The sequence below is a fragment of the Panicum virgatum genome, chromosome 6N (assembly GCF_016808335.1).
Source record: "Panicum virgatum strain AP13 chromosome 6N, P.virgatum_v5, whole genome shotgun sequence".
In the NCBI taxonomy this organism is placed as follows: Eukaryota; Viridiplantae; Streptophyta; class Magnoliopsida; order Poales; family Poaceae; genus Panicum; species Panicum virgatum.
The window spans coordinates 37,402,952-37,425,439 of record NC_053150.1 but is presented as its reverse complement, the minus strand read 5'-3'; the positions used below and the strand labels follow the sequence as shown (position 1 = coordinate 37,425,439).

General features: G+C 45.0%; 3 protein-coding genes across 9 annotated transcripts; 1 reads left to right on the top strand and 2 right to left on the bottom strand.

Annotated features, from left to right (window-relative positions):
- Window positions 1-2,225: 2,225 nt before the first annotated feature.
- Window positions 2,226-4,853, top strand: LOC120678501. The gene has a single exon (XM_039959729.1). The coding sequence runs from the start codon at window positions 2,329-2,331 to the stop codon at window positions 4,711-4,713; it is 2,385 nt and encodes a 794-aa protein (XP_039815663.1). The 5' UTR covers window positions 2,226-2,328; the 3' UTR covers window positions 4,714-4,853.
- Window positions 4,854-5,242: 389 nt separating this feature from the next.
- LOC120678502 lies at window positions 5,243-13,677 on the bottom strand. 6 transcript variants are annotated; one of them, XR_005676610.1, is made up of 18 exons: window positions 13,306-13,677; window positions 11,899-12,016; window positions 11,191-11,372; window positions 10,997-11,104; window positions 10,828-10,892; window positions 10,096-10,201; window positions 9,627-9,710; window positions 8,646-8,792; window positions 8,230-8,358; window positions 7,423-7,490; window positions 7,035-7,109; window positions 6,878-6,962; window positions 6,400-6,467; window positions 6,213-6,326; window positions 6,097-6,132; window positions 5,924-6,010; window positions 5,696-5,787; window positions 5,243-5,603 (listed from the first exon to the last, which is right to left on the bottom strand). XR_005676610.1 is itself a non-coding variant. In XM_039959731.1 (18 exons), the coding sequence occupies exons 1-18, from the start codon at window positions 13,660-13,662 to the stop codon at window positions 5,501-5,503; spliced, it is 1,983 nt and encodes a 660-aa protein (XP_039815665.1). In that variant the 5' UTR covers window positions 13,663-13,677; the 3' UTR covers window positions 5,243-5,500. The 6 variants fall into 6 exon arrangements, 5 of the variants coding, with proteins under 5 accessions (XP_039815665.1, XP_039815666.1, XP_039815664.1 ...); XM_039959731.1 differs by having other exon boundaries at window positions 7,035-7,068; XM_039959732.1 differs by having other exon boundaries at window positions 6,097-6,129; window positions 7,035-7,068.
- Window positions 13,678-14,086: 409 nt separating this feature from the next.
- On the bottom strand, window positions 14,087-21,945 carry LOC120678503 (chromatin remodeling protein EBS-like). 2 transcript variants are annotated; one of them, XR_005676611.1, is made up of 5 exons: window positions 21,745-21,945; window positions 21,300-21,642; window positions 21,157-21,199; window positions 15,403-15,541; window positions 14,087-14,573 (listed from the first exon to the last, which is right to left on the bottom strand). XR_005676611.1 is itself a non-coding variant. In XM_039959736.1 (5 exons), exons 1-5 carry the CDS (start codon window positions 21,815-21,817, stop codon window positions 14,547-14,549), a joined length of 651 nt encoding a protein of 216 aa, XP_039815670.1. In that variant the 5' UTR covers window positions 21,818-21,937; the 3' UTR covers window positions 14,087-14,546. The 2 variants fall into 2 exon arrangements, 1 of the variants encoding a protein (XP_039815670.1); XM_039959736.1 differs by having other exon boundaries at window positions 21,131-21,199; window positions 21,745-21,937.
- Window positions 21,946-22,488: the final 543 nt, after the last annotated feature.

Here is a 22,488-nt window from a genome sequence, read left to right as displayed (position 1 = left end):
AAAGGTATTCTCACAAAAATATAATAATGTAATATATTATTTGTTTTTTTATCTATCTGTTTAAATACTTAGTAAATGAAAATGAAAAAAAATCAACATTAACGAAGCTAAAGGAAATAATTCACTGCAGTATGTGAAAAATCATTGACTCCATGGGCTTTTTATTTTTTATTTGCTGATTGGACAACCACCTCAAATCACAGACTAGCTCACGTGGCAATGCCACGGCAGCTAAAATAAACGGTACTGAAAGTTGGAAAGTGTTTTCTGCCATGTTCAAATTAACATTTTTTTTAATTCCACATAGCGGAGATGTACGTGCCATAGGCACATATTTAATTTTTCTTCCATCAAATAATAATGTTATTTATTTTTATTTCAAAAATAATACAAGTCTTTCTTTTACTTCTATAAACAATGATGTCAATTATTATCCTTCCAAAATAAATAATGACGCGAATTATGGGTGAATGCATGTGAGAAGAAAAATAAAATTATGTGCTAAAAGAAAATAATACGCGGGTATAAAAGATAAGTATAGAAAATTGCTGGTGTAAAAAGTATTAAGATTTTGATGGGAAACTACTGATGAAGGGCTTCCATACCTGAAATCACTTCCTTCACTCAGGCCACATCTTGAGCGCAGCAATGTTTGGACGTGGAAGATGCATTCATCTAGCTAACACACCAGGACTTGCACCATCGCACAAATCTAAATAATCGAACTGGCACAGCGTAAACAGGCAAATCACACGCTCAGATGAGGCGCACTCTCAGAAGAAGATGGCAGGAAATTAAAGCACTCACCGTAGCTAGCTGCTAATACGCGTCACGTTGACGATCGCCTTGAACGTCTCGTGGCGCCAGCGGTCGAGCCGCCCAGTGAACTTGGAGGGCGATGAAACTGGACAAATTAAACGCTGTACTGGTGCAATGGCGAGTGGCGCTGGTAACTGCAACGATCCATGAAAATAAATATTTAAGCAACTGATCTATCGAACTCATGCACACATCCACGGATACAGTGAAGGGGCGGCTAAATTTGTACCTTGCAATTGCGGTTGGTCGATGGATTGGGGGAGAACCGTGAATGATATGGCTTGCATCAGGCTGTTAGCATTCTAGAGATCGTGGCTAGGGGAGCGAGACAAGCCTTGGAGGAGAGGGGAGCTGGCCTGGAGGAGAGGGACCGCAGATCATGCGCGCGTGGGCACTGGCGAAAAAGGAAGTAAAGAGGAATTTCTATCCTTCCCTAGCTAATTTATTTGTTGCCTAATAAAAAGAATAAACAAAAAGAAGGACGTGGCCACTGGCGAAAAAGGAAGTAAAAAGAAATTGCAATCCTTCCCTAGCTAATTTGTTTGTTGCCTAAAAAGAAGAAACCAAAAGAAGGAAATAGGTGCACGGAGGAAGGGTGCACGCGTGGATAAATTCCTAGCTAATTGGCTTTCCATATGAGATCAATAGGTGGGTACGATGGGTACATAGGAGAGCTATGGTGAGAAAAATTGGATGTTTTGAGTGGAAACATTTTAGAAATAGCTGTTTTCATCTATCCACCATCTATCCACCATTTTGGGACCCGCGGTGTGGGGCCATCTGTGAGGGGTAAGGGTGGTCCACTTTGGGTGAGAATTGTTTTTAATTGTTTCAACTTTTATAGTATAGAAAAGCAGCTGGTGAGAGAATGGCCCTGTTTGGTTTGGGGTTAGCACACCTAACATAAATAAAAAATGCTTGCATACTACAAGTGCTAGCACAAGATTTTGTTTGGTTTGTGCTACACATTAGCACAAATCAAAAAATTTTGCTACATGCACACAAAGTGCTTTGATCAAATAATTATATAAGACACATTGATTTATGGAAAACATGTCTAAATAATTAGCTACATGCACGCGGGGTGGCCGAGTTGGCGGCACCCTGTCCGGAGTTTTTTTTTATACTGAGTCATGCAGGTGCCCTAATCTAGGGACGCAAAGTAACATTGGGTGTGGGCCTCAAAGACTCATCTAGTATAATTGGAGTTCGTTTGGTTTCTTAGCACATATAGAACTCGTGCTAGGTGTGCTAGGGCCCCAACCAAACAGGACCAATGATAGATCCAGGAGGAAAGGTTCGACCCGGTCCACTTGGGTTTCAGCCCTCGATCATTTTTTTTAGGAAATCACGGCCCATCGTTTCCAAACCAACTACCCACGGCGCGAGGCCAGTATGACTGACGACTAGTCCATAGTCCACTCCTCGCCTCCTCCGGTCACTCCCACACCCGGCCCTACCCCCGACCTCCGCTCCTCCGCCCCCGATCCGCCGCCGCCGCCGCCGGCCATGTCCGGCCGCCACGCGCCGCACCTCCGGCTGTCCGTGCCGCCGCGGCTCTCCGCGCAACCGTCCTTCCGCTTCCCCTCCACGCCGCTCCCCACCCCGTCCAAAGCCCGCGGCCTCCCCTCCGCCGCATCCGCCTCCCCCTCGTCCCCGTGCGCCGCCACGCTCCTCCGACTGCTCGTGCTGCACGCGCTTTTCCTCCTCGCGCCCGCCGCGCGCGCGCTCCCCTCCCTGGGCCACGTGCTCACGCTGCCCCCGCTCCTCGCGCTGCTCGCCGCCGCCGCGCTCCTCCTCCTCCACTTCGCCGCCGTCTCCCGCAAGGCCCACCAGGCCCACCACCCGTTCCCGGGGCTCCCCGCCCTCCTCCGCCCGGCCCTCCTCCTCGCGCTCTCCCTCCTCCTCCGGCTCGTCGCCCTCCGCGTCCTCCCCTCCCCGGGCCTCCTCGTACTCGCGGAGTCCGCTGGCGCCCTGCTCGCCCGCGCCCTCCGCCGCCCCTCCCGCCGCCGCGTGCTCTCCGTCGCCGTCGCGGCCTTATCTCTGTTTTGCATACCCCGATCCTCTTCCGTGACCCTCGCGATACCATTCGTCTCTGGCTTCCTTTCCTCGTCAGAACACTCGGCCACCGCGCGGCATGCCACGCGCAGTCGGCGCGCCCAAGCGGCGGCCTTTGCACTTGCCGCTGCCGTCCTCTCCGTGCCGGCCCTTGTGGGTCTCTCCTTTTTCGGTAGCAGCGACACCAGCGGCCGTCTTGATGGAGAAGTGCCGATCGTCCCGCTCTGGTGGGTGTTGCTTAACGCGTCCTTCTTTGGGATGGCCTTGGGCCGGCGGCAGGAGCATGATGGCGGCAGTGGTAGGCCAAGTGTGGATTTTGCAATGACGTTCTTGTGCACTCTTGTTCTTGAGCTGGTATACTACCCGAAGCTGTCTTTACCGGGTTTCTTGATCTGTGGATTCCTCTTGTGGATCGCCAGCAGGGAGTTGGCTCCTGCAGGATATGTGGAGCTTGGGAGCGAAGATGTGTCAGAGTCGGTTTATGAGGCAGTCATGGGTCCAGTCAGGCATATCCTGAGTGAGCGCAAGTCAAGGAAGATTGCTGCATTTCTCTTGATCAATACAGCTTACATGTTTGTGGAATTTGGCAGTGGGTTCATGAGTGATAGTCTTGGGCTGATTTCTGATGCTTGCCATATGTTGTTTGATTGTGCTGCACTGGCAATTGGTCTCTATGCATCCTACATTGCAAGATTGCCTGCGAATGGGATGTACAACTTTGGAAGGGGCAGGTTTGAGGTACTGTCAGGGTATGTTAATGCAGTGTTCTTGGTTCTTGTTGGTGCGCTAATTGTGTTGGAGTCATTTGAGAGGATTCTTGAGCCTCGGGAAATATCAACTAGTAGTCTTTTGGCAGTTTCAGTCGGTGGACTTGTCGTAAACATCATTGGACTGGTTTTCTTTCATGAGGAGCACCATCATGCTCATGGTGGTACCTGTTCTCACTCCCACTCACATTCTCATTCACATCATCATGGCCATGAAGATCACCAAAATCATGGCCATGAAAATCATCAACATCATGGTCATGATCATCACACTGTTAATCATGCTAAGGCATGTTCTGATCACCATGGAGGTGAGAGGCATAACCATGATCACTGCGGTAATAGTAATTGTGAGGGCATTCATAACAACATCATGGATAACACCTGCAAGGATAAACATAGCCATAGCCATGGCCATGAGCATCATCACCATGACCATTCAGAACATTGCCATCACAGTGGAGATCATGCTCATCAAAATTGCAGCAGTATTAGTATCGGGCAACAGATTCTTGAGGTTCCTCTTAGCAATATGCATTCTCACGGCACAGAAGGTCACTCTTCGAAAGTATTACTGAGCTCATCAGAACCTGGAAACCCTAAGAAATCAGGACACCGGCATCACATTGACCACAACATGGAAGGAATCTTCTTGCATGTCCTTGCTGACACAATGGGAAGCGTTGGTGTCGTAATATCGACCTTACTGATCAAGTACAAGGGATGGCTTATAGCCGACCCTCTATGCTCAGTATTCATTTCAGTAATGATCATATCTTCTGTTCTTCCATTGTTAAGGAATTCTGCTGAAATTCTGTTGCAGAGAGTCCCAAGGAGTCATGAAAAGGATTTGACTGCAGCGTTGGATGATGTTATGAAGATTGAAGGTGTCCTTGGAGTCGATAATGTTCATGTATGGAACTTAACAAATACTGACATCATAGGCACTTTTCACCTACACGTATCCGCCGAAGCTGACAAGTCTTCCATAAGAAATAGAGCTTCACGAATATTTCATGAAGCTGGGGTTCAGGATCTGACTATCCAGATCGAGTGTGTTAAAAGATAGCAACAGTTGTTGATAGTGTGATAGGTTTTGACATAGAAAAGTTTTTTAAGACACTCTACACAGGAACCATCTGCTTCAAATGTATCCTGGAAATATTCTTTTTAATACAAATGTGCATCTTGTAATTGAGGAATTGCATACTCTGTTGTGGCCTTGCACCAAAGCACAACCTCATCCAGTCATCCCAATCTGTTACTGTGAATATTGGTGAATCTTACAACCAATACTGCTCCTTCTGTAGACCTGATAAGGTATATTGTCCGAAACACAAAATAACACTTGTTGCGACCCATTTTATTGTTGCATTGACATGTTTTGTTATTGGCTATCTAAATAGAGCATTTCATGGAGGAAAAAAGATATCATTTTTGGACCACATGTTCATTATTCACAGGAGTGGCTATTTGACCTGAGACGGTGAAACAAATCACATAATCTCCCTGTATGGCTTGTTTATTTGATAAAATGGAAGTTAATTGTTGTTCCACACGCAAAATACGAGGCATTTACTTTCAGCTTGCATAGTTGATACATTATTCAACACATATCAAACCACACTGAGCTTGATTCAGCATTATTGGAAAAATGATATGGACAACACATATTCACTTCAGGAGTTCAGCTAAGTAGTAAGTTACAAGTGAAAAACAGACTTAATCAATCAGTGATTCTGTCTGTTCTGTTCTCAAAATGTTTTCCTCTAACGGAAAGCTGTACACATGGAGATTTATCTATACACGTTTCTTGTTTTCCTAAGGGAGACCTGAGTTCTTTACAATGAAGCTGTTTATTCCCCTTGACGATAATCTAAACCAGCTCCATATCTCCATGCTTCAAGATACCGTTTCCATTGATATTTGTCTCTTGGAGGCAAGGATTCGACCCAAGTTCTTCAAAATGTTTTGAAAATAGCAAGCATGCCAGAATGTTAGACAGTACAGAAGTGTGGATTTTGACACTAGAGAGATGCCATCCATTGTACCTCGTGACTGGATCGATGAAGGTAGAAAGGAAAGTGTAGTAACCAAGCATCAGAAAATGGCCTGACCATTCAAGGATGACTCCAAGTCCAACCTGGAAGAAAGCAGAATCAATGTGCTACTAAACTCCAATTTGCCAAACCTTAATGCAAGGATTTGCCAAGGCATCGCAGCTTTCATGAACTCAAAAGAGAAAAATGGGAGATTGTGCTATTTTTCACATGTTTTACCTGCTTAAATATTGAAGGGAGAATTTGTGGCCGATCGAGCATTACTAGACCCAACGTTTTCACCAGAGGTCCAAATTGTATCACGTCCTGCAAATGCACAATTTCAACAGTATTTTGTATATGGATATAACAATGTAAATTCCTGGGTTTTAGTACAATGTGCAAGTAACAACCTGGAGAAATGGCCGGAGTACAGAATCCCCAAGCTTCTGATATTGAAAAAAGAATCAAAATTATAAGATAAATAAAACAATTGACACTGGCTTATCTTTTAAGCAACCCAAGTTACCTGCATTGACTGAAAATTAGCAAAGAGAAGCTCATTAATAAAGGTTGGTGACACATCGACATGCGGCCTTACTGACATCGCTCGTTGAAACAGCCATGATGCACTTAAATTTGGCTGCAATTCCGAAAACCTAATTAGGTTCTACTCCACTTCATATTATAATGAAAGGGCTATGGAGTATACTAACCATGTAAGGGTTCAGCAGCCGCAAACTATGTGCATCCAGGAAATCACCTTCAACTGCTTCATATATACCTTTAGCTCCAAAGAATAAAAAGAAGAAAGAATGTGAAACCAAATGGATAGCATACCACAGCAAAAGTAAAGGCGTGCAAGATTCATAGCAATAAAGCAATACTGCGGCTTAACATCTAAATTAATAGCATCTTAACATATGGGCTAAGGATGCCAGTTGATTTCCTAACTAATGGTGTAGTCTAGAAAGTGTAGTTTTGTGGTACAGGGGCCAAGTCTGTAGTTTCATGAAATGAATTAAGAGAGGCGTAGGTTGTGAATTGTGATGATTTAACATGTAAGTATAGTTCTATTCAGTTTACTACAATATGAATGAATTTGACTGTTTTTCATTAATGTTAGAGCAAACATATATTTTTCATGATATAAAACAATAATGCATTAAAGATGAGTGGAATTCAACAAACAACCATTTGACAAACGACCAAGATGCCTCGTCAAGCTTCCAAAACCTCCAAATGAAACAGGTGACTGTATTCCACTAGCATCACCAACCTGAAGTGCAACGGCATCAGGGGGTTAACAGATGCAGGACCAATAGAGCTTCTGATAACAGAAATCACATACCTGTAAGATGCGGTCAAATGCAGCTGGTAAGGGGCTGAAATGGTGGAATTGATTGTGTCAGATTTGCACATAAACCTAAACACGAAAGTGCCAATAATGGTATAATCAGAAGAGAAGGACATGTAAACTATGAAACTCTGCAGATACAGCCCAGATAATGATCAGCAAAGCTAAATCTTTTTTTAGAAGAACAGCAAAGCTAAATCTTGGGACTTATCACTCGTGTTTATGCTAGATATGTATTAACAAAATGCACAGTTCTCAAGTCCAAATGAGCATTTGTTCTCTTCATATAAAACTTCTCATATATTCAGCCAAGGAACACCCATGACGTGAATACAATATGCCATAAATTGGCATGACAAAAGAGGAAGGACATAGGATATACCTATCCCGGTAAGTTGGGAAAATTCCAAATATAACTCTCTTTATATCCAGATTTTCAAGAACTACATCCTACATAAACAAAACAATAAATAAATAAATAACATGATTTACAAACACATGTAAATTAGCAAGATCATAATGTACAGCAATGCATACGAAATTGCTGACAAACTGGTTTATCACATTTTTAAGTTTAACTGTTTTCAGCATTTCAGCTTACATATGCTATTGTTAGACCACATACAACTATGCAGTTGATGAATTGGCGTAAGCTTATCAAATAGATAAACTTCCATGGAGACATCAGATCATTTTTGTTATAAATCAAAAAGCCAACCGTGTCCATTAATTTGAAAAAACAGCAGAACAATAAACAAGAAGGATACTTAACAATGTCATATTCGACTCCTAAGAGAAAAGGAAGGTGGACCGATCAACATAGAAAGATCACAACCGCCTGTCCTCGTATGTTGTAACTTTCATCTAAGTACCAGAAATTGATAATATGTCTAATAGTGCAACACATTTTTGCTATGTACATTTACATATCAGGATATGTCGTGCACCATGAATGTAAATAATAATTGATTATGCTGTTCGAAAATCATGTTCCTTGATTGAGTAATGATTCTTTAAGTACAAAGCAAATTGTATAAATGATACTCGACTAAAATAGATACCAAAGGTATGTACATAAACTTATTTGCTCAAAAGTATGGATATAAACCAATTTAAAACAAAATGCGGCCACTGACAAAGAATCCTGTTAGCTTTACAATCTGTAAGTATATGACAGAACATCATTCACCTGGTAAGCAGGCATAAGCTTCCAAAACACTTCCAAAAGTTCTTCTAGCTTAGGGCCCCCAAATTTTGGATCAACATAAGTGAACATGTACGTAGTACGATCATTGGGACCAGAACCAGCAGGAAATGCCTATAGAAACGCTCAGATCAAATGAGACAAGGAATATAACATTGGAACATCAAAAGGGTTTGAATCCCATTTGGATTAATTTTTAGCAGTTCATGAAACAGCATTTTTTAACTATTTCACAAAGAACAGATGGTAACTGTGTCAAAAGCACTTTTGTTCTTTATAAAAAATGCTGCATTTGTGGAACAAAGTACAATAATGTGGAGAACATGATGTCAAAGTTTAGACATCCAAGTTCATTGCTATGATTTTGCATTAAAAAGGCTGATTGAGAAAGAAACAATTACCTCCCAGAAGAGTTGTACTCCTGAATTTCCAGCTCTATTTACTGATGAGCTACTGAAAATAATATCACTTGTTGTATTTTTTTCAAATCCACGAGCACAAGCACCAACAACAAGGCACATTCCATCTGGTTTTCTACCAGACCGGATCTTGCACAAGGACAGAAGAGTCATAACTGATTTGTAGAGTGGAATCAGGAAATGACTGCAGCAGTAAGATGGATATGCGACTAATAAAATAAAGTTAGATACAGGCACAGTGTTCAATGATCCCAAAATCCTGATGCAATGAAGATGAGAGCATCAGATCTATGGAAATTTGAAACACTTTACAAACTATATCCCTAACTTTCCTCCTGTGCTTCCTAGCTTCCCTTTTAGTGCCCGCTTGGGAGAGCTTCTCCCAAAATGGCTTCATTAGTGAAGCTAAAAGCCAATGAAGCCAAAAAAATTGGTTTCACCTGGCTTCGAGTTCATTTTAGCCAAAGCTTACAAAACAGCTTCGCGCTACAGTGCCTCTGGTGAAGATGAGCCAGAACAAGCCCTCCCAAACAAGCCCTTAGTTAAAGTTACAAAAAACCAATTTCTGTTTCCATGCATGTCATTTTTATTTTTGATGTAGTAAAAACTTTGCTCAAAAGTTACTTCTATATTGTGAACATGGAACTTGGTTTGCACAGGTTTAAAGCTTAAAATATGCTTAGCCAACCCTGGGATACTAATGAACTTATCATACTGTTCAAGCTGAGTGAAACATCACCACCATATGTTCCTATAGGTGTAAGCACATGCTAACTTGTATGACAGGAATGTAATCTTCAGAAACTACCATTATTGTACTAAGTGGCACCATACAAGAAACTAAAGCAGCATTGAGAGACAGGTGCCACACCTACACCTAAATCAAACAAGTTGGAAGCCTCATTCGTAGAATTAAGTTATCAACTATGATGTGACTTTGGATACATAGATATGTGGAAATACCTGCCGCACAATTGGAGAAAAATTACCCATAGCATCAACAACAAGTCGGCAAGGCAAGGAATCACCATCACTCAGTTTTAGAACCTGTTGGAAAATAGTGGAATGTTAATACCTCCTTGCTTGCAAATACCAACTATCTAATGCCAAACTAGCACAACAATAGATCTACTGGTCTAAATTCTGAAGTAAGTGATTCTGAAAAGAACATTTAAAAGTATACATAATAAATGGAATGATTTCTTGATCAAAATAAGTTTTTATTATATTAGTGAAGCCGTCCCTGTGGTTGAGTGTCTTTTTCTTATATTAGTAAAAACAAGATAATATACATTCAGAATCAGATAAGGATAATGCAGGTCAATCTATTACCAAAAAAACAAAAAAACTATGCCAAAGTACTTACAAAATTTAGAAATCTCCATTGAAGCAGTTTTAATATGGCTAAGTAGACAAAATAAAATTTACTTACTGCACGATCATCATAGACATAAATGCTTGATAGACTCTTCCCTTCGAATATGGCTCCTCCTGAAGAAATAAAGCGTTCTTTCATGGTTTCAACAAGTTTAGCAGGCCTGAAAATGTAAAATATACTGATAGATCAGCTAAGATTATTTCTTTATTTATGTTAAGAGCTTTCTCTTGCTGCAAGAAATTTAACCTGAAGATGACTTTTAATCAAGAAATAGTTTTATATGGTATTCCTAATTGCTGCATACATATGTTTTAGATATTAATCAACTTAAAATATAAACTAAATAGAACGAAGAAGGAATTGAACTTGCAAACAAAAGTTGAAGATCTATATAATGATAACAATATACATGTTAGTCTCATGTTACTCATTGCCACTTCAGATACTACATATTTACCCTTTTCAGACTATGCTATAAGTACAAATAAAGATCATTATTTGTTCAATCATATATTTATACTCTATCATCTTGCATATTTCGTAAATATCAAAATCATGTGGGGCTGGTTCTCATGGCGTCGCCTAGGCGACAAGGCGCTTCCCTTGTTTTGGGCTAAGGCGTCGCCTTAGCCCGCCTAGGCGGCTGGGCGGTGGTGACTCGCCACACATCGCCTTACTGCCGTAAGAACCATGACGGGGGCAACATCCATTTTCCCAAGATCTTGAAACTGGCACAATACAAACTAATGAAAGCTGATTTATATGTGGTACCAGCAGATAACTTACGAAATACCAAGATTAAGAATGTTCTCCACCCAAATGTCACCTTTATCCTCAAATCCGCATCTATTCTGCACAGCAAAAAAAAAAAAAGGAAAAAATGAATTGATAGACAACAAGGCATGATAAAACAAAAATAGTATTTGATGTCAATTTGTGATCTGAAAGGTCTTACAGGATTGAAATCACTTGAAATAATCTGTTCAAGCTCTGCTTCAGAAAGGATGCCAATCTCCACAATTTCCATAAGCTCCTTTCTTGAAATATTCCACTCTTGTTCCCTCTGTTTTTCAGATATAGGGATATGTTTCATGATTCAGTAAAATGTTCTTGGGACAACTCAGGAATAGCCATATAGGGTTGAATTACCCCTTTGATTATGTTGCTTTCGATAATTCCAACCCGAAGGCCTTTAGAACTGAGGGCAGTAGCCACAAATATACCTAATGTGCCACCACACACTATTACATCAAATATCTCTGAACCAGCACCAAGATTAGAATCAACCAACGGCCCTTGAACCCGAGTAACAACTTCAGGGACGTTCGAATCTGCATGCATGCATTTCCATCAGTATGTAGTTAAAGAGATGTTCAAACTTTCAGTTACAATTGTTTAACTTTTTTACTAAATGCAGTTGCAAGTCCATTGTTAAACTGGAAAGCCATACAGTTAGTCTTTCAGCAGTTAACTGCTAACTATCAGCACTACCAATCATGCCCCTCATCCTCAAGCGGTTCATTGAACAAACAAAATATGTATGGCACATTTCAATCCCATGCTTGTCTGGACAAAAGATTTCTACGAAGAAGTGGTGTTTCTCAAAGCCTGTAAAAGCTTCCTATTGACTATTGAGCAAAGTGATTTTCATAGATTTGGAGAGCTTTCCACATGATGAGCCAATTGGAGTTTCCTGCAGCTGTATGTGGTGAATAACAGATTACGCAACCAAAACTCACGTGCAAAAGATATGAATCCAAGTACCGATCATGATTGCCAAACTTAGTAGAGCTAATATCAGAAACAATAAATCCGGATGAACTTCTCTGTATAATGTTTAGATTATCCGACACATACCTACTTGTGGTCCACATATACTAGACCATATTTGATCCAATCTTTTCAGTGCACTGTATGAGTATGCCCCTCCAGCACCCCCAACTTCTTCACCACTAGAGATCTTCTCCATTATCACCTACACCACTTAGCACTGTCAATCCTTCATGACATAGACTCACATGAGGAACCTAAAGAAAAAACTAATTCACCACCCACTCCATAACTAAGTGGAAGTTACTGCAGTCAGAGCGCCCTGGAAATGTCAAAATACAGGACGCGGATTGAAATCACCGCCATTACGTCAACCGTGAATTGGCATCCACCCGTGCTCAATCCTAGATTAATGTGCTACATTAGCCTCAAAATTGTCCCCATCAGCACTGGCGGACCCAGTGGGTGGCCAGGGTATGCCGTGGCATACCCTAAGCCAGCCCTTCTCTTTCTAATGACTTATTTGACTGGGATTAATAAAATTGAATTGCAACTTGACAATCATATTGATGACACTAGACATGAGGACAGCTTCAAAGGTCTTACCAATCTTGATGACCTCTCAGTTCTAGTTCAAATTGGGAGGCATAAGATTTATGATATAATTTACAATCTTCTAAAATTACTCTTGTTTCTACCGGTGGCAACATTTTTTCCAAAGTCAGCTTTTCATTAGTATAGATCCAAAAGCACTTTCTCCTACTTTTACTGACTTTTGGGCATACAAATTACCCACTTGCCATTGATTATGTAGATACCGGTTTGTGTTTTTTTTTTACGTCGCTCTCTCCTCCCTCTCGCGACCGCTTCCTCGGCGCCCCTCACCTCCTCTCCCGCCAGCGCATCACAAGCCTTGTCCGGCGGGTGCGCGGCCCTGCTCTGATGAGTGCGCGTCTCTACCCTCATCGTTGTTGAGGCTCCGCGTCCTCCCCACGCCGCTCCCCTCCCTTGAGAGGGCCGCATCGAGATGATTGTGGATGATATATGGGTTCCCTTAATAGTTTTCTAATAAACAATTACAGCTGCCGAACTAGATGGCCTTCTGCTTTTTTCACAGCTGTTTTTCTATGGCCCATAGCTCACAACAGCTTCTCCAAAAGTCACAGCTCAACCAAACACACCTTTAATTTGCTTCTACTATTTATATTGTAATCTATGCAAGTATTGAACCTAATTACTTGTATACCGAATTGCTCGTGGAATTTTTTATTGTGCATCGATTTTTTTTAGATTGTACCGAAAACCGAATTGTATGTTAAAATTTTAACATGGCATACCCTAAGTTTCAATCCTAAGTCCGCCACTGCCCATCAGAGTGATGGGTTGTGCATTGATGTTTAAATTTTTTTACCGGCAACATTCCCATCAATTTGCGCGACATTTCTGTTGGCATCAACCTACATCAACGCATTATTAATCTGGACGAGACCGTACCGCATTTCGGCCCCGCGGCTCACCTGGGTCCTGGAAGGCGCCGGCGCGGCCTCCCCAGCCGCCGCTCTGGCGCGCAGGCGCACCCCACAGCCGCGGCGCGCCCCTGTCCGGCCCCCGCGAGCGCGCGGCGGAGCGGCGCCGGCCGCGGCGGCGACCAGGAGAAGAGCAGCCAGCGGCATGAGTAGCTAGCTGCGGGGTGCGCGAACTGGGAGGGAAGGAGGGAGGGCTTGGCTCGCCGCTCGCGCGCCCACCGCCACTCGCGTCGATTTGGTGAGGCAAAAACAAACGGCTGGGGTAATGAAATGAAAAAAAAAAATAAACGGCTAGGAACCGCTGGGCTCGGATGGCTCCCCCCATTCCGGCGACGTGGTCGTCCCCGGCGCCAGTGGTTTGTGGCGAGGCCCACGGCAATCCGCGGAGACAACTCGCAGGATCATCATCAGACAGTTCAACAACAATCTGTTGGGCTGGCTGTGACTGATATTGATTTGTTGTAGGAGAAAAATACTACTGGCTGACTGATAGTTAGTGACTGATGCTGATTTATTGTAAAAGAAAAATACTATTAACTGACTGATGCAGAGTGATAGCAGCTGGTGATCTCCAGATGCCGCCTGTAATCATCTGCCGTAACAAATGGCAGATTGACAAGTGCAAATTGGCACCTGCACCTCCAACTCTCTTTAGTTCAAAATTTTGTACTAAATTTTTAAATTGAAATATCGTTTTAAAAAATTAGTACAAAATTTTAAACTAAAGAGAATTAGAAGGACACCTATAGGTCACCAATTGGCACCCCTAATTATTACAGAACGGCAGCAATAGCAGTCTAACAGGCAACATTGTTCGTGTCTTTTGGGCTCGGCAACAACAGAGCCCAGAGGCAACTACTACATGACTGGAATCATCAGCCACAGAGGTAACTGTCGACAGTAATTCAGTTAACAATTAACACAATGCACACGCAGCTGCTAATCCGACAAGCCAACGCCAGGGCTGTACCCCTGTTTCCCTAACAAGAACAACACGCCGCGCCGTACAATGTACGGCATGCCACACCGGCTGAAACGAACAAAACCGTTCCTCCGATAACATAATGCCTGACAACCCAAGAGACAACGGAGCCTAAGGTTCCGCAAACACTGGCTCTACCGCACTGTACACCTCCGCTCTCGCAACGGGCTGGTTCGCCGCAGAAGCAGCGTGTCTCCTCGGCGATGGATTCTGGCGCCTCCGAGCTGTTACCGCCTCTGCCTTTTTGATTCAGCCTACAATTTATTGAGCCAAAAGAGAACAAACATGCGTTAGGAAAAACATAGTAGAGGATTAAATATTTGTGTGGTTGAATTGCTATTAAGATGCAGAGATAAAGACCAAAGCAGTATGCACAGTGGTTACCAAAAAAGATAGTACTGTTAAGATAGGTTCATATTGCTGCATAAATCCAGAGTCATACACTTTTTTCCTTATACTGCACAAAACATGCACACTACATCTTAAAGGAAGCACCCGAAACATGTAAAGATCAAGACTTGTGCCAATCTGAGAATCAACCACACCTGTGTCAGCTATCCATGGAGATAAGGTAAACAAAATATGCACGAAGAATCAATAGATATTCTGGAGTTAAGTTGTATAGTTTTTGGGTACAACAATAATTGTGAGGCACAAGCAAAGGCAGCCCGATACAGCTTCTGCAAATTGAATAAAGGTCATTTCCATGAAGGACTTGAAATAACTATAACTGAAATTGATATAGAGGCAGAAAGCAAAAGCTCCACAAAAAAGTATGAGCTTTAGAACAATAGCACAAAACTAAAAAGCCCCTTGAGATACCAATCAAATGCACTAAAACCCATGGTTTCAATCTAAGCATAGTGCAAACTCAGATTCCATGGGAGAATGCCTTCTGTCTTCTGAGAATTTGCTAACTCAAGAAATAGCTGGCAAAGAATGCCATAAGCTAAAAAACAATTCCATAAATGTTATGCCAAGAAAAGGGATCATATAACTTAAAGTGTCCAACAATTAAGTATCTAGAAAAGAAAAACAAATAATCACGCATACAATATATAAAGGACAAGGGAGTTAGCTTACCTTAGGTTCCGAATTTGGGGACGTAGCATATGTGTTTGAAAGTCTCTTTGATCCATTTTCCTTCACGCAGTCTGAACAAACAAAGTGGTCTAGCTTTTTCGCCTTTTCAATGGTCATGCCCATGCAAGATGGATGGAACCTGTATAGTATAGAATTTGAATAAGGCGGGACCCAAATAATGTGTGTATGGAAGATCAATAACAGCATAAAAGGGAACAGGGAAAACAAAATATTTGTACATTCCCAAATGGGCATCTTTATATTTATTTGCATGGACCCCAAGTCCTGACACACATCCAATGGAAGGAAATCTAATTACTATTTCAAATTTTATTTTAAAAAGGTGCAGGCGACATGGAAAATTACATGATTGCATACCACGTCAAAAGCATGCACCCCCATTTTGCACTTCTAAGCAAATATGATTCACATAATATCTCAATTAGTATTTATGCAAGTTGATGGTACCTAAACTTTGAGGCACTTGAGAAATTGCACATTGTCCTTGGTGAAACAAAACTGGAAATGGATATTGTGAACATAGAAACAGTTTATGGCATGCACAAATGAAGAAGTTGTCACGACCACACAGTGTTAGTCTAAACGGTAAACGCTAGGGGTACACCAGTATCAACGTCGCCCACGCGCGCGACTTGCCGCCACGGTGCGCCAGCTGAAGCAGGTCAAGCGGCGGCAACGAGTGGCTAAATAATAGGCTATGAGAAGGAGAATTAGTCGATCTGTTTCCTAATTAGCAGGGGCCAAGGTGCCTATATAAATTTGTACTCAGCCATTTGGAAGGATAAGCAAGAATTATCATTTCCCTAATCTACCTCTTCTTAATCTCATCGCCTTCAACATTGGGCCACCAGGGAAGAATCCCGGTGCCATTACCGGCCAAGGCTACGAACTGCTTAGCCGAGGCCCTACTACCCTTGATGTCGGCACCCTTGACAACCTGGTATTAGCTTCTAGGCATTCCTCTTCATCTTCATCCTCCACCACCGCCCCCACACCACTAGCAACCGCTGTCCCTTCCACAGCCGTCATGGCAGACCATAGCGGACCTCGCCACCCTGACCAACACCCTCATGACGACAGTGGAGAACCCGCAAACCACGGTCGATGCACTCCAGCAACAGCAACATCCGCCCTACTCGGTATCGGGCACCAGGACCCCGACCTCCGATAAACACCACAACAACTGGCCTCCCTGATTCCAGAAGATGGATTTCCCAAAATTTGATGGGAAATCCGATCCCCTGACGTTCATCAATCGGTGCAAATCCTACTTCATCCAGCAATGCATCACGGAGGAAGAGAAGGTGGGGATGGCGTCTTACAATTTGGAAGCCTGTGCTCACTGCTCAGCTCTGAGGGCACCCCGTCATGGCGCCGCTTCACCAACCTCCTCAACATCCGCTTCAGCCCGCCCCTGCGCTCCAACCTGCTGGGCAAACTCATGGTGTGCAAATGTGTGGGGTCTGTAGGCGAGTACCAAGATCGCTTCAAGGCTCTCCTCCCCCATGCAGGTTCATGTCTTCCTGGGCGGCACCAAGCTCCTTGCGCTCCTTGACTCGGGATCCACGCACAACTTTGTCTCAGAAGACGTGGCGAGCCGCACCTCCCTCCAGCTCCTGGGGACTTGAAGGTCACGGTGGCCAATGGTGAGCGCATCTCGTGCCCCGGCATCTACAGCGCCACACACTTGTCCGTTGATGACGAGATCTTCACCATCGACTTCTTCCCTCTTCTTCTGGCCAGCTATGACATGGTCTTGGGCACATAGTGGCTCGGCTCCCTGGGCTCGATTCTGTGGGACTTCGATGCTCTCACCTTGTCTTTTTGGTGCCACTACCACAAGGTTTGTTGGCAAGGAGTCGCCAGTCCGTCTAGTCCTTCCTTGCAGGTTTGTTTCGGCAACAACCTCCTGACGGCGCTCCTCAACGAGTTCGCCGCCGTCTTCGCCGAACCCGTCGGCATGCCACCGCAAGACCACAACATCCCCTGATACATAGGTCAACGCCGGTGGCGGTCCGCCCCTACCGCTATCTTGCTGCGCACAAGGACGAACTTGAGCGCCAATGTGCGTCCATGTTGGCATAGGGGATCATCTGTCGTAGCTCCTCGGCGTTCTCTTTGACGGTCCTCCTCATCAAGAAAGCTGATGCCACATGGTGCTTCTGCATCGACTACCGCGCCCTGACACCATCACCGTGAAGGATGCCTACTCCATCCCAGTGGTCAATGAGCTCCTCGACGAACTCTTTGGCGCACGCTTCTTCACCGAGCTGGATCTTCACTTCGGGTACCACTAGGGGTGGTAAAGGGCCTTGAAATTTGGCTTAGAAAATTCAAGGGTCGGGCCCCAATTTTGAGCAAAAAATGTATAAAGGCCAAGTAGAATTATGAAGAGACCATTAGGATCATGGCCCATTACTACCTCTAGGTACCACCAGGTGCGCATGAACGCCGCCGATGCCGCCAAGACGGCGTTCCACACCCACGATGGCCTCTACGAGTTCCTAGTCATGCTGTTTGGGCTATGCAACACCCCGACAACGTTTTAGGAGCTCATGAACGATGTCCTGTCCCCGTTCCTACGCCGCTTCGTCCTCGTCTTTTTCAACGACATCCTCATCTTCAGTGGCTCTTGGAAGGAACACCTTCGTCATGTGTACGCCATCCTCGATGTCCTCCATCAGCACCGCTTTTCGTCAAGCAATCCAAGTGCGAGTTTGGCGCCACCTCCATCGCCTACCTGGGCCACACAATCTCTGCAGCCGGCGACTCGGCCAAGGTGCAGGCCGTCACGAAATGGCCCCAACCATGCTCGGTGCATGCAGTACGCAATTTCCTCGGCCTGGCCGGTTACTACCGCAAATTCGTCAAAGACTATGGCACCATCGCCGCCCCGCTCACTGCCCTACTATGCAAGGAGGGTTTCTCCTGGACAGAGGTGGCCGGGGTTGCCTTCAACGACCTCAAGGCTGCCATCACATCGGCGCTCGTGCTTGCTCTGCCCGTCTTCACCATCCCCTACATCATCGAGCGACGTTTCCACTTATAGGTTCGAGGCAGTGCTCCTCCAACATCAGCACCCGACCGCCTTCTTCAGTCATCTCGTCACATCACGCCACGACACGAATCACTGGCGGCATACGAGCGCGAATCGATCAGCCTCATCCTTGCCGTGCGTAATTGAAGGTCGTACCTCTGGGGCCGCAGGTTCATTGTCAAAATAGATCACTACATCCTTAAATTCCTGCCGGATCAAAGGTTAGCGACAATTCTGCAGCATCATTGGGTCGGCAAGCTCCTCGGCTTTAATTTTTTAGTGGAATATAAGGCCAGTCTGTCCCGATGGGACACAAAGGAGGCCGTGGTCTTCGCCCTCTCCACCCCCTGGTTCGACTTCATCGACCGACTCCGCCAAGCCAACACCTCCGGCCCGGCTATGGTGGCCCTCAGGAGCGAGATCGCCGCCGGACAGCGCATGGCGCCGTGGTCCCTTGTTGACAACTTGGTGGCGTTCCAAGAGTGCCTCTACATCCTGCCGGCGTCCCCGCTACTCCAGGAGATGATCGTTGCCATCCATGGGGGGGGGCATGAGGGCATTCAGCGCGCCTTTCATCGCCTGCGCCGCGACTTCCACTCGCGAACCTTCGCACAGTGGCCCAGGACTACAACCGAGCCTACGCAACCTGCTAGCGCTACAAATCCAAGCAACTCCACCCAGCATGCCTGCTCATGCCACTGCCTGTGCCCTCCTCGGCGTGGACAGACATCGGGCTTGACTTCATCGATGCGCTAACACGCGTCGGTCGGAAGTCCGTGACCCTCACGGTGGTCGATCACTTCAGCAAGTACTCCCACTTCATCCCTCTTGACTCCCACTTCATCACTCTTATTCATCCATACACAGCGAAGTCGGTGGCCCAAGTGTTCTTTGCCGAGATTGTTCGCCTCCATGGCGTCCTACAGTCCAGTCTCTGATCGGGACCCAATGTTCAATCCATCTTCTGAAAGGAACTCATGCGCCTCTCCGGAGCCAAACTCCAAATGACGACAGTTTTCCACCCTAGTCTGATAGGCAGACCGAGACGGCCAACAAGGTCATCGTCATGTACCTGCGCTACCGCACCGGCGATCGTCCCCAACAATGGCTGCGGCGCTGCGCTGGCTACCCTAGGCGGAGTACGTCTAGAACATTGCGTTCCAGACTGCACTCAAGGACACATTGTCCTCCATCCGTTCTTATGAAGCCAGCGATACGCGCGTGGCCGCGGTGGCCAAGAGCATGGAAGAACGGGACGAGCTCCTCACCGACGTCCATTACCGCCTCGAAGGTGAAGCTCCGACCGCACTTCTACGGCCCGTACCACATCTCAGCCATCGTCAACGATGTCGCCTATCTACTCGAGCTCCCACCGTGCACCTGCCTCCACGACGTCTTCCACATGGGCCTCCTCAAGAAGTTCGTCAGCACGCCACCAGCTTCTCCACCAGCACCGCCTCCAACCAGCCATGGTGCCGCGGTACTCGAACCAGAGCACGCCGCCCGTGCACGCCATGCCCGTGAGGTGTGCCAAATCCTAGTACAGTGGAAGGGTGAGCTGGCGACGTCCGCTACTTGGGAAGATGTAGACACGTTCATCGACCGCTACCCGTCATTCCAGCTCGAGGATGAGCTACTCGTCGAGGGGGGGATGTCTTGTGGGAACGCCAGTATCAGCGTAGCCCACACGCGCGACATGCTGCCGACGGTGCGCCAGCTGAAGCACGTCAAGCAGCGGCAACGAGTGGCTAAATAATAGGCTATGAGTAGGGGAATGAGTTCGTCTGTTTCCTAATTAGCAGCGCACAAGGTGCCTACATATATTTGTACTCAGCCATTTCTAAGGATAAGCAAGAATTATCATTTCCCCAATCTACCTCTTCTTCTTAATCTCATCCTCTTCAACATTGGGCCGCCAGGGAAGAATCCCGGCACCATTACTGGCCAAGGCTATGAACTGCGTAGCCGAGGCCTTGCTACCCTCGACATCGGCGCCCTTGACAGCTAAACAGTCGGTCGCCTACCGTTTAGCTATTTATTCAGACTAAATGGCTATTTAAATGAATTAAACAGTCATTAAAAGGGTAAACAGCTTATTAAACGAACACGACTAGCCACTGTGTTGCGTTTACACGTTGTGTACACAGGCTAAATGGCTGTGTAGGCAAACAGTGGGACCAAACAATCTTAGATATATGCTCTAGCAGTTCTCTTGCTACAGCAATACAGCTACAAAAATATAAATCCCTTACATGAAATCCTTAATCCTCTAGCATCACTTTGTATATAGGATGACATATAAGACAATGCATTTTATATGCAAAGGTGTTATCCTTCATGTGTAAAGCAAAAGTTCAATTCCTACAATGTGTCCAGTTTGAGACAACGTAGAGGTGTAGAGCAATAGACACATTTCCTATAGTCCTTGGCTATTGAAATCAAGTCATATTTTCTGTGTATAGATCTAAAAATGATAAAATAACAAAAATCTCTGATCATAGATCTCTGATTCCAAAAAACAGTAAGAATGTGGTTATGCCACACACTAGTATTAATGTGCTTTCCTACAAAAATCAATTTGAAATTGCTGCACTCTACAAGCACTAAGTGGACAAAACACAGCTAATCATCAGTAAAATGTTAAATTGCAAATCCCTGAGACAAGTGTACCAGTCCTTGCACGCGTCACATTGTACCATGAGATCGTCGGGGTTGTATGGCATCTCACACTTGCAATACCTTAAAACATAAAATCGCAAATCAAAATTAGCTGGCACGAAAGCTCAAAATGCACCAACAGGAAAAGAACAATAAAAGAAGGTTCCATTGAGCTCTGTACACTGCGACGCGATCAGGGGTGAATGAGCCGGTGGCCGCCTTGTACTCAAATCGGCAGAAGAAGTCCTCGGGCCCCACATTGTCGAGCTTGGTGTAGTTCTTGAAAGAGTGGACAACGCACTTGCCCTCGATGGTGTGGGAGCTCTGCAGGTCGAAATGGTCGGAGAGGAACAGCTCCTTGGCGCCGTGGAACTGCCGGCGGCCGCCCTTGGACTCCTCGGGGCGGTAGTACCAGCGCACCCGCACCCGCACGCTGCCGCGCCCGTCGGCCTCCATCTTCTCCACCCGCGCCACGTACGGCTGATTGTCCGAGTCCGACGGCCGCATAAGCACGCAGTCACCCACTTCCCGGCACGGACATTGCAGCGGCATCAGATTCCTCGCCGAAAGACAAGGATGCACACGCACACACGGCAGCGACCGGAGCAGGGGGTGGGCGAAATTACCTCTGACGACCTTGTTGGTGCCGCGGATGGTGTACGAATCCACGTCCTTCTTGCCCTGCTTCGTCTTCGCCATGGCCGTGCAGCGAGGATTTGGAGGGGGAGAAACCCTAGCAGCGTAGAAATGGGGAGTGGAAGGGAAGTGGACAGGGGGAGTGTTCGCTGCTGGAGGACGGAGTGGGAAGAACAGGGAGAAGGGCAGTTTAGGGAGACCACTTTCTGGCGTGGCCTTGCAGCGCCAGTAACTGTAGATCAGTAATTGTTACAAAGACTAGTGTTGTTTTTATAAAATTTTAGACTACAAGATATTTTTTAGAAAGTTTAGGGTTTGTTTAGTAAAAATGTAGGGTCTATGGGTTGGTTTAGCCGGTGAATAAGTTGTTAATGCATGTATATATTATTTGAATGATTGAAAATACTAATTATTCATCAAATTTAAAAGTTGTCATGGACCATAGGTTCCCCTCTCGTATAAGTTGTGATAATATATGGTATATATTTTGGACTCTGCATTGTTGTGGTGCTACTATTTAAATATGATATTATTTTTTATATGGAAATGGAGCTCTTTTTTTGTTATATTTAGTGGTTTTGGTTATAGTTTTTTTTGTTTTCATTTATTTTTAAAGTTTCTTGTGTAGCAAAGCTTTAGATTTTAAAATTTTGAGTGCTTTTTTAACTACAAAGTTGTTGATGTGAAGACGTTTCAGTGTCTGAGTCGTAGGTAGAATTGATCGTCCGTAAACA

Bases quoted from the DNA above. Each gene is read 5' to 3' on its own strand.
- LOC120678501 (XM_039959729.1), top strand. From the start codon at position 2,329: ATGTCCGGCCGCCACGCGCCGCACCTCCGGCTGTCCGTGCCGCCGCGG.
- LOC120678502 (XM_039959730.1), bottom strand. From the start codon at position 13,662: ATGGGGGGAGCCATCCGAGCCCAGCGGTTCCTAGCCGTTTATTTTTTT. The intron at 11,373-11,898 runs GTATGTGTCGGA...GCATGCATGCAG, and splicing joins TATATGTGGACCACAAGTAG to ATTCGAACGTCCCTGAAGTT. The intron at 6,468-6,877 runs GTTGTTTGTTGA...TTGGAGCTAAAG, and splicing joins TCTTGGTCGTTTGTCAAATG to GTATATATGAAGCAGTTGAA.
- LOC120678503 (XM_039959736.1), bottom strand. From the start codon at position 21,817: ATGGCGAAGACGAAGCAGGGCAAGAAGGACGTGGATTCGTACACCATC. The intron at 15,542-21,130 runs GTACACTTGTCT...TATACTATACAG, and splicing joins TGTGACGCGTGCAAGGACTG to GTTCCATCCATCTTGCATGG. The intron at 14,574-15,402 runs GTAAGCTAACTC...AATAAATTGTAG, and splicing joins CCCCAAATTCGGAACCTAAG to GCTGAATCAAAAAGGCAGAG.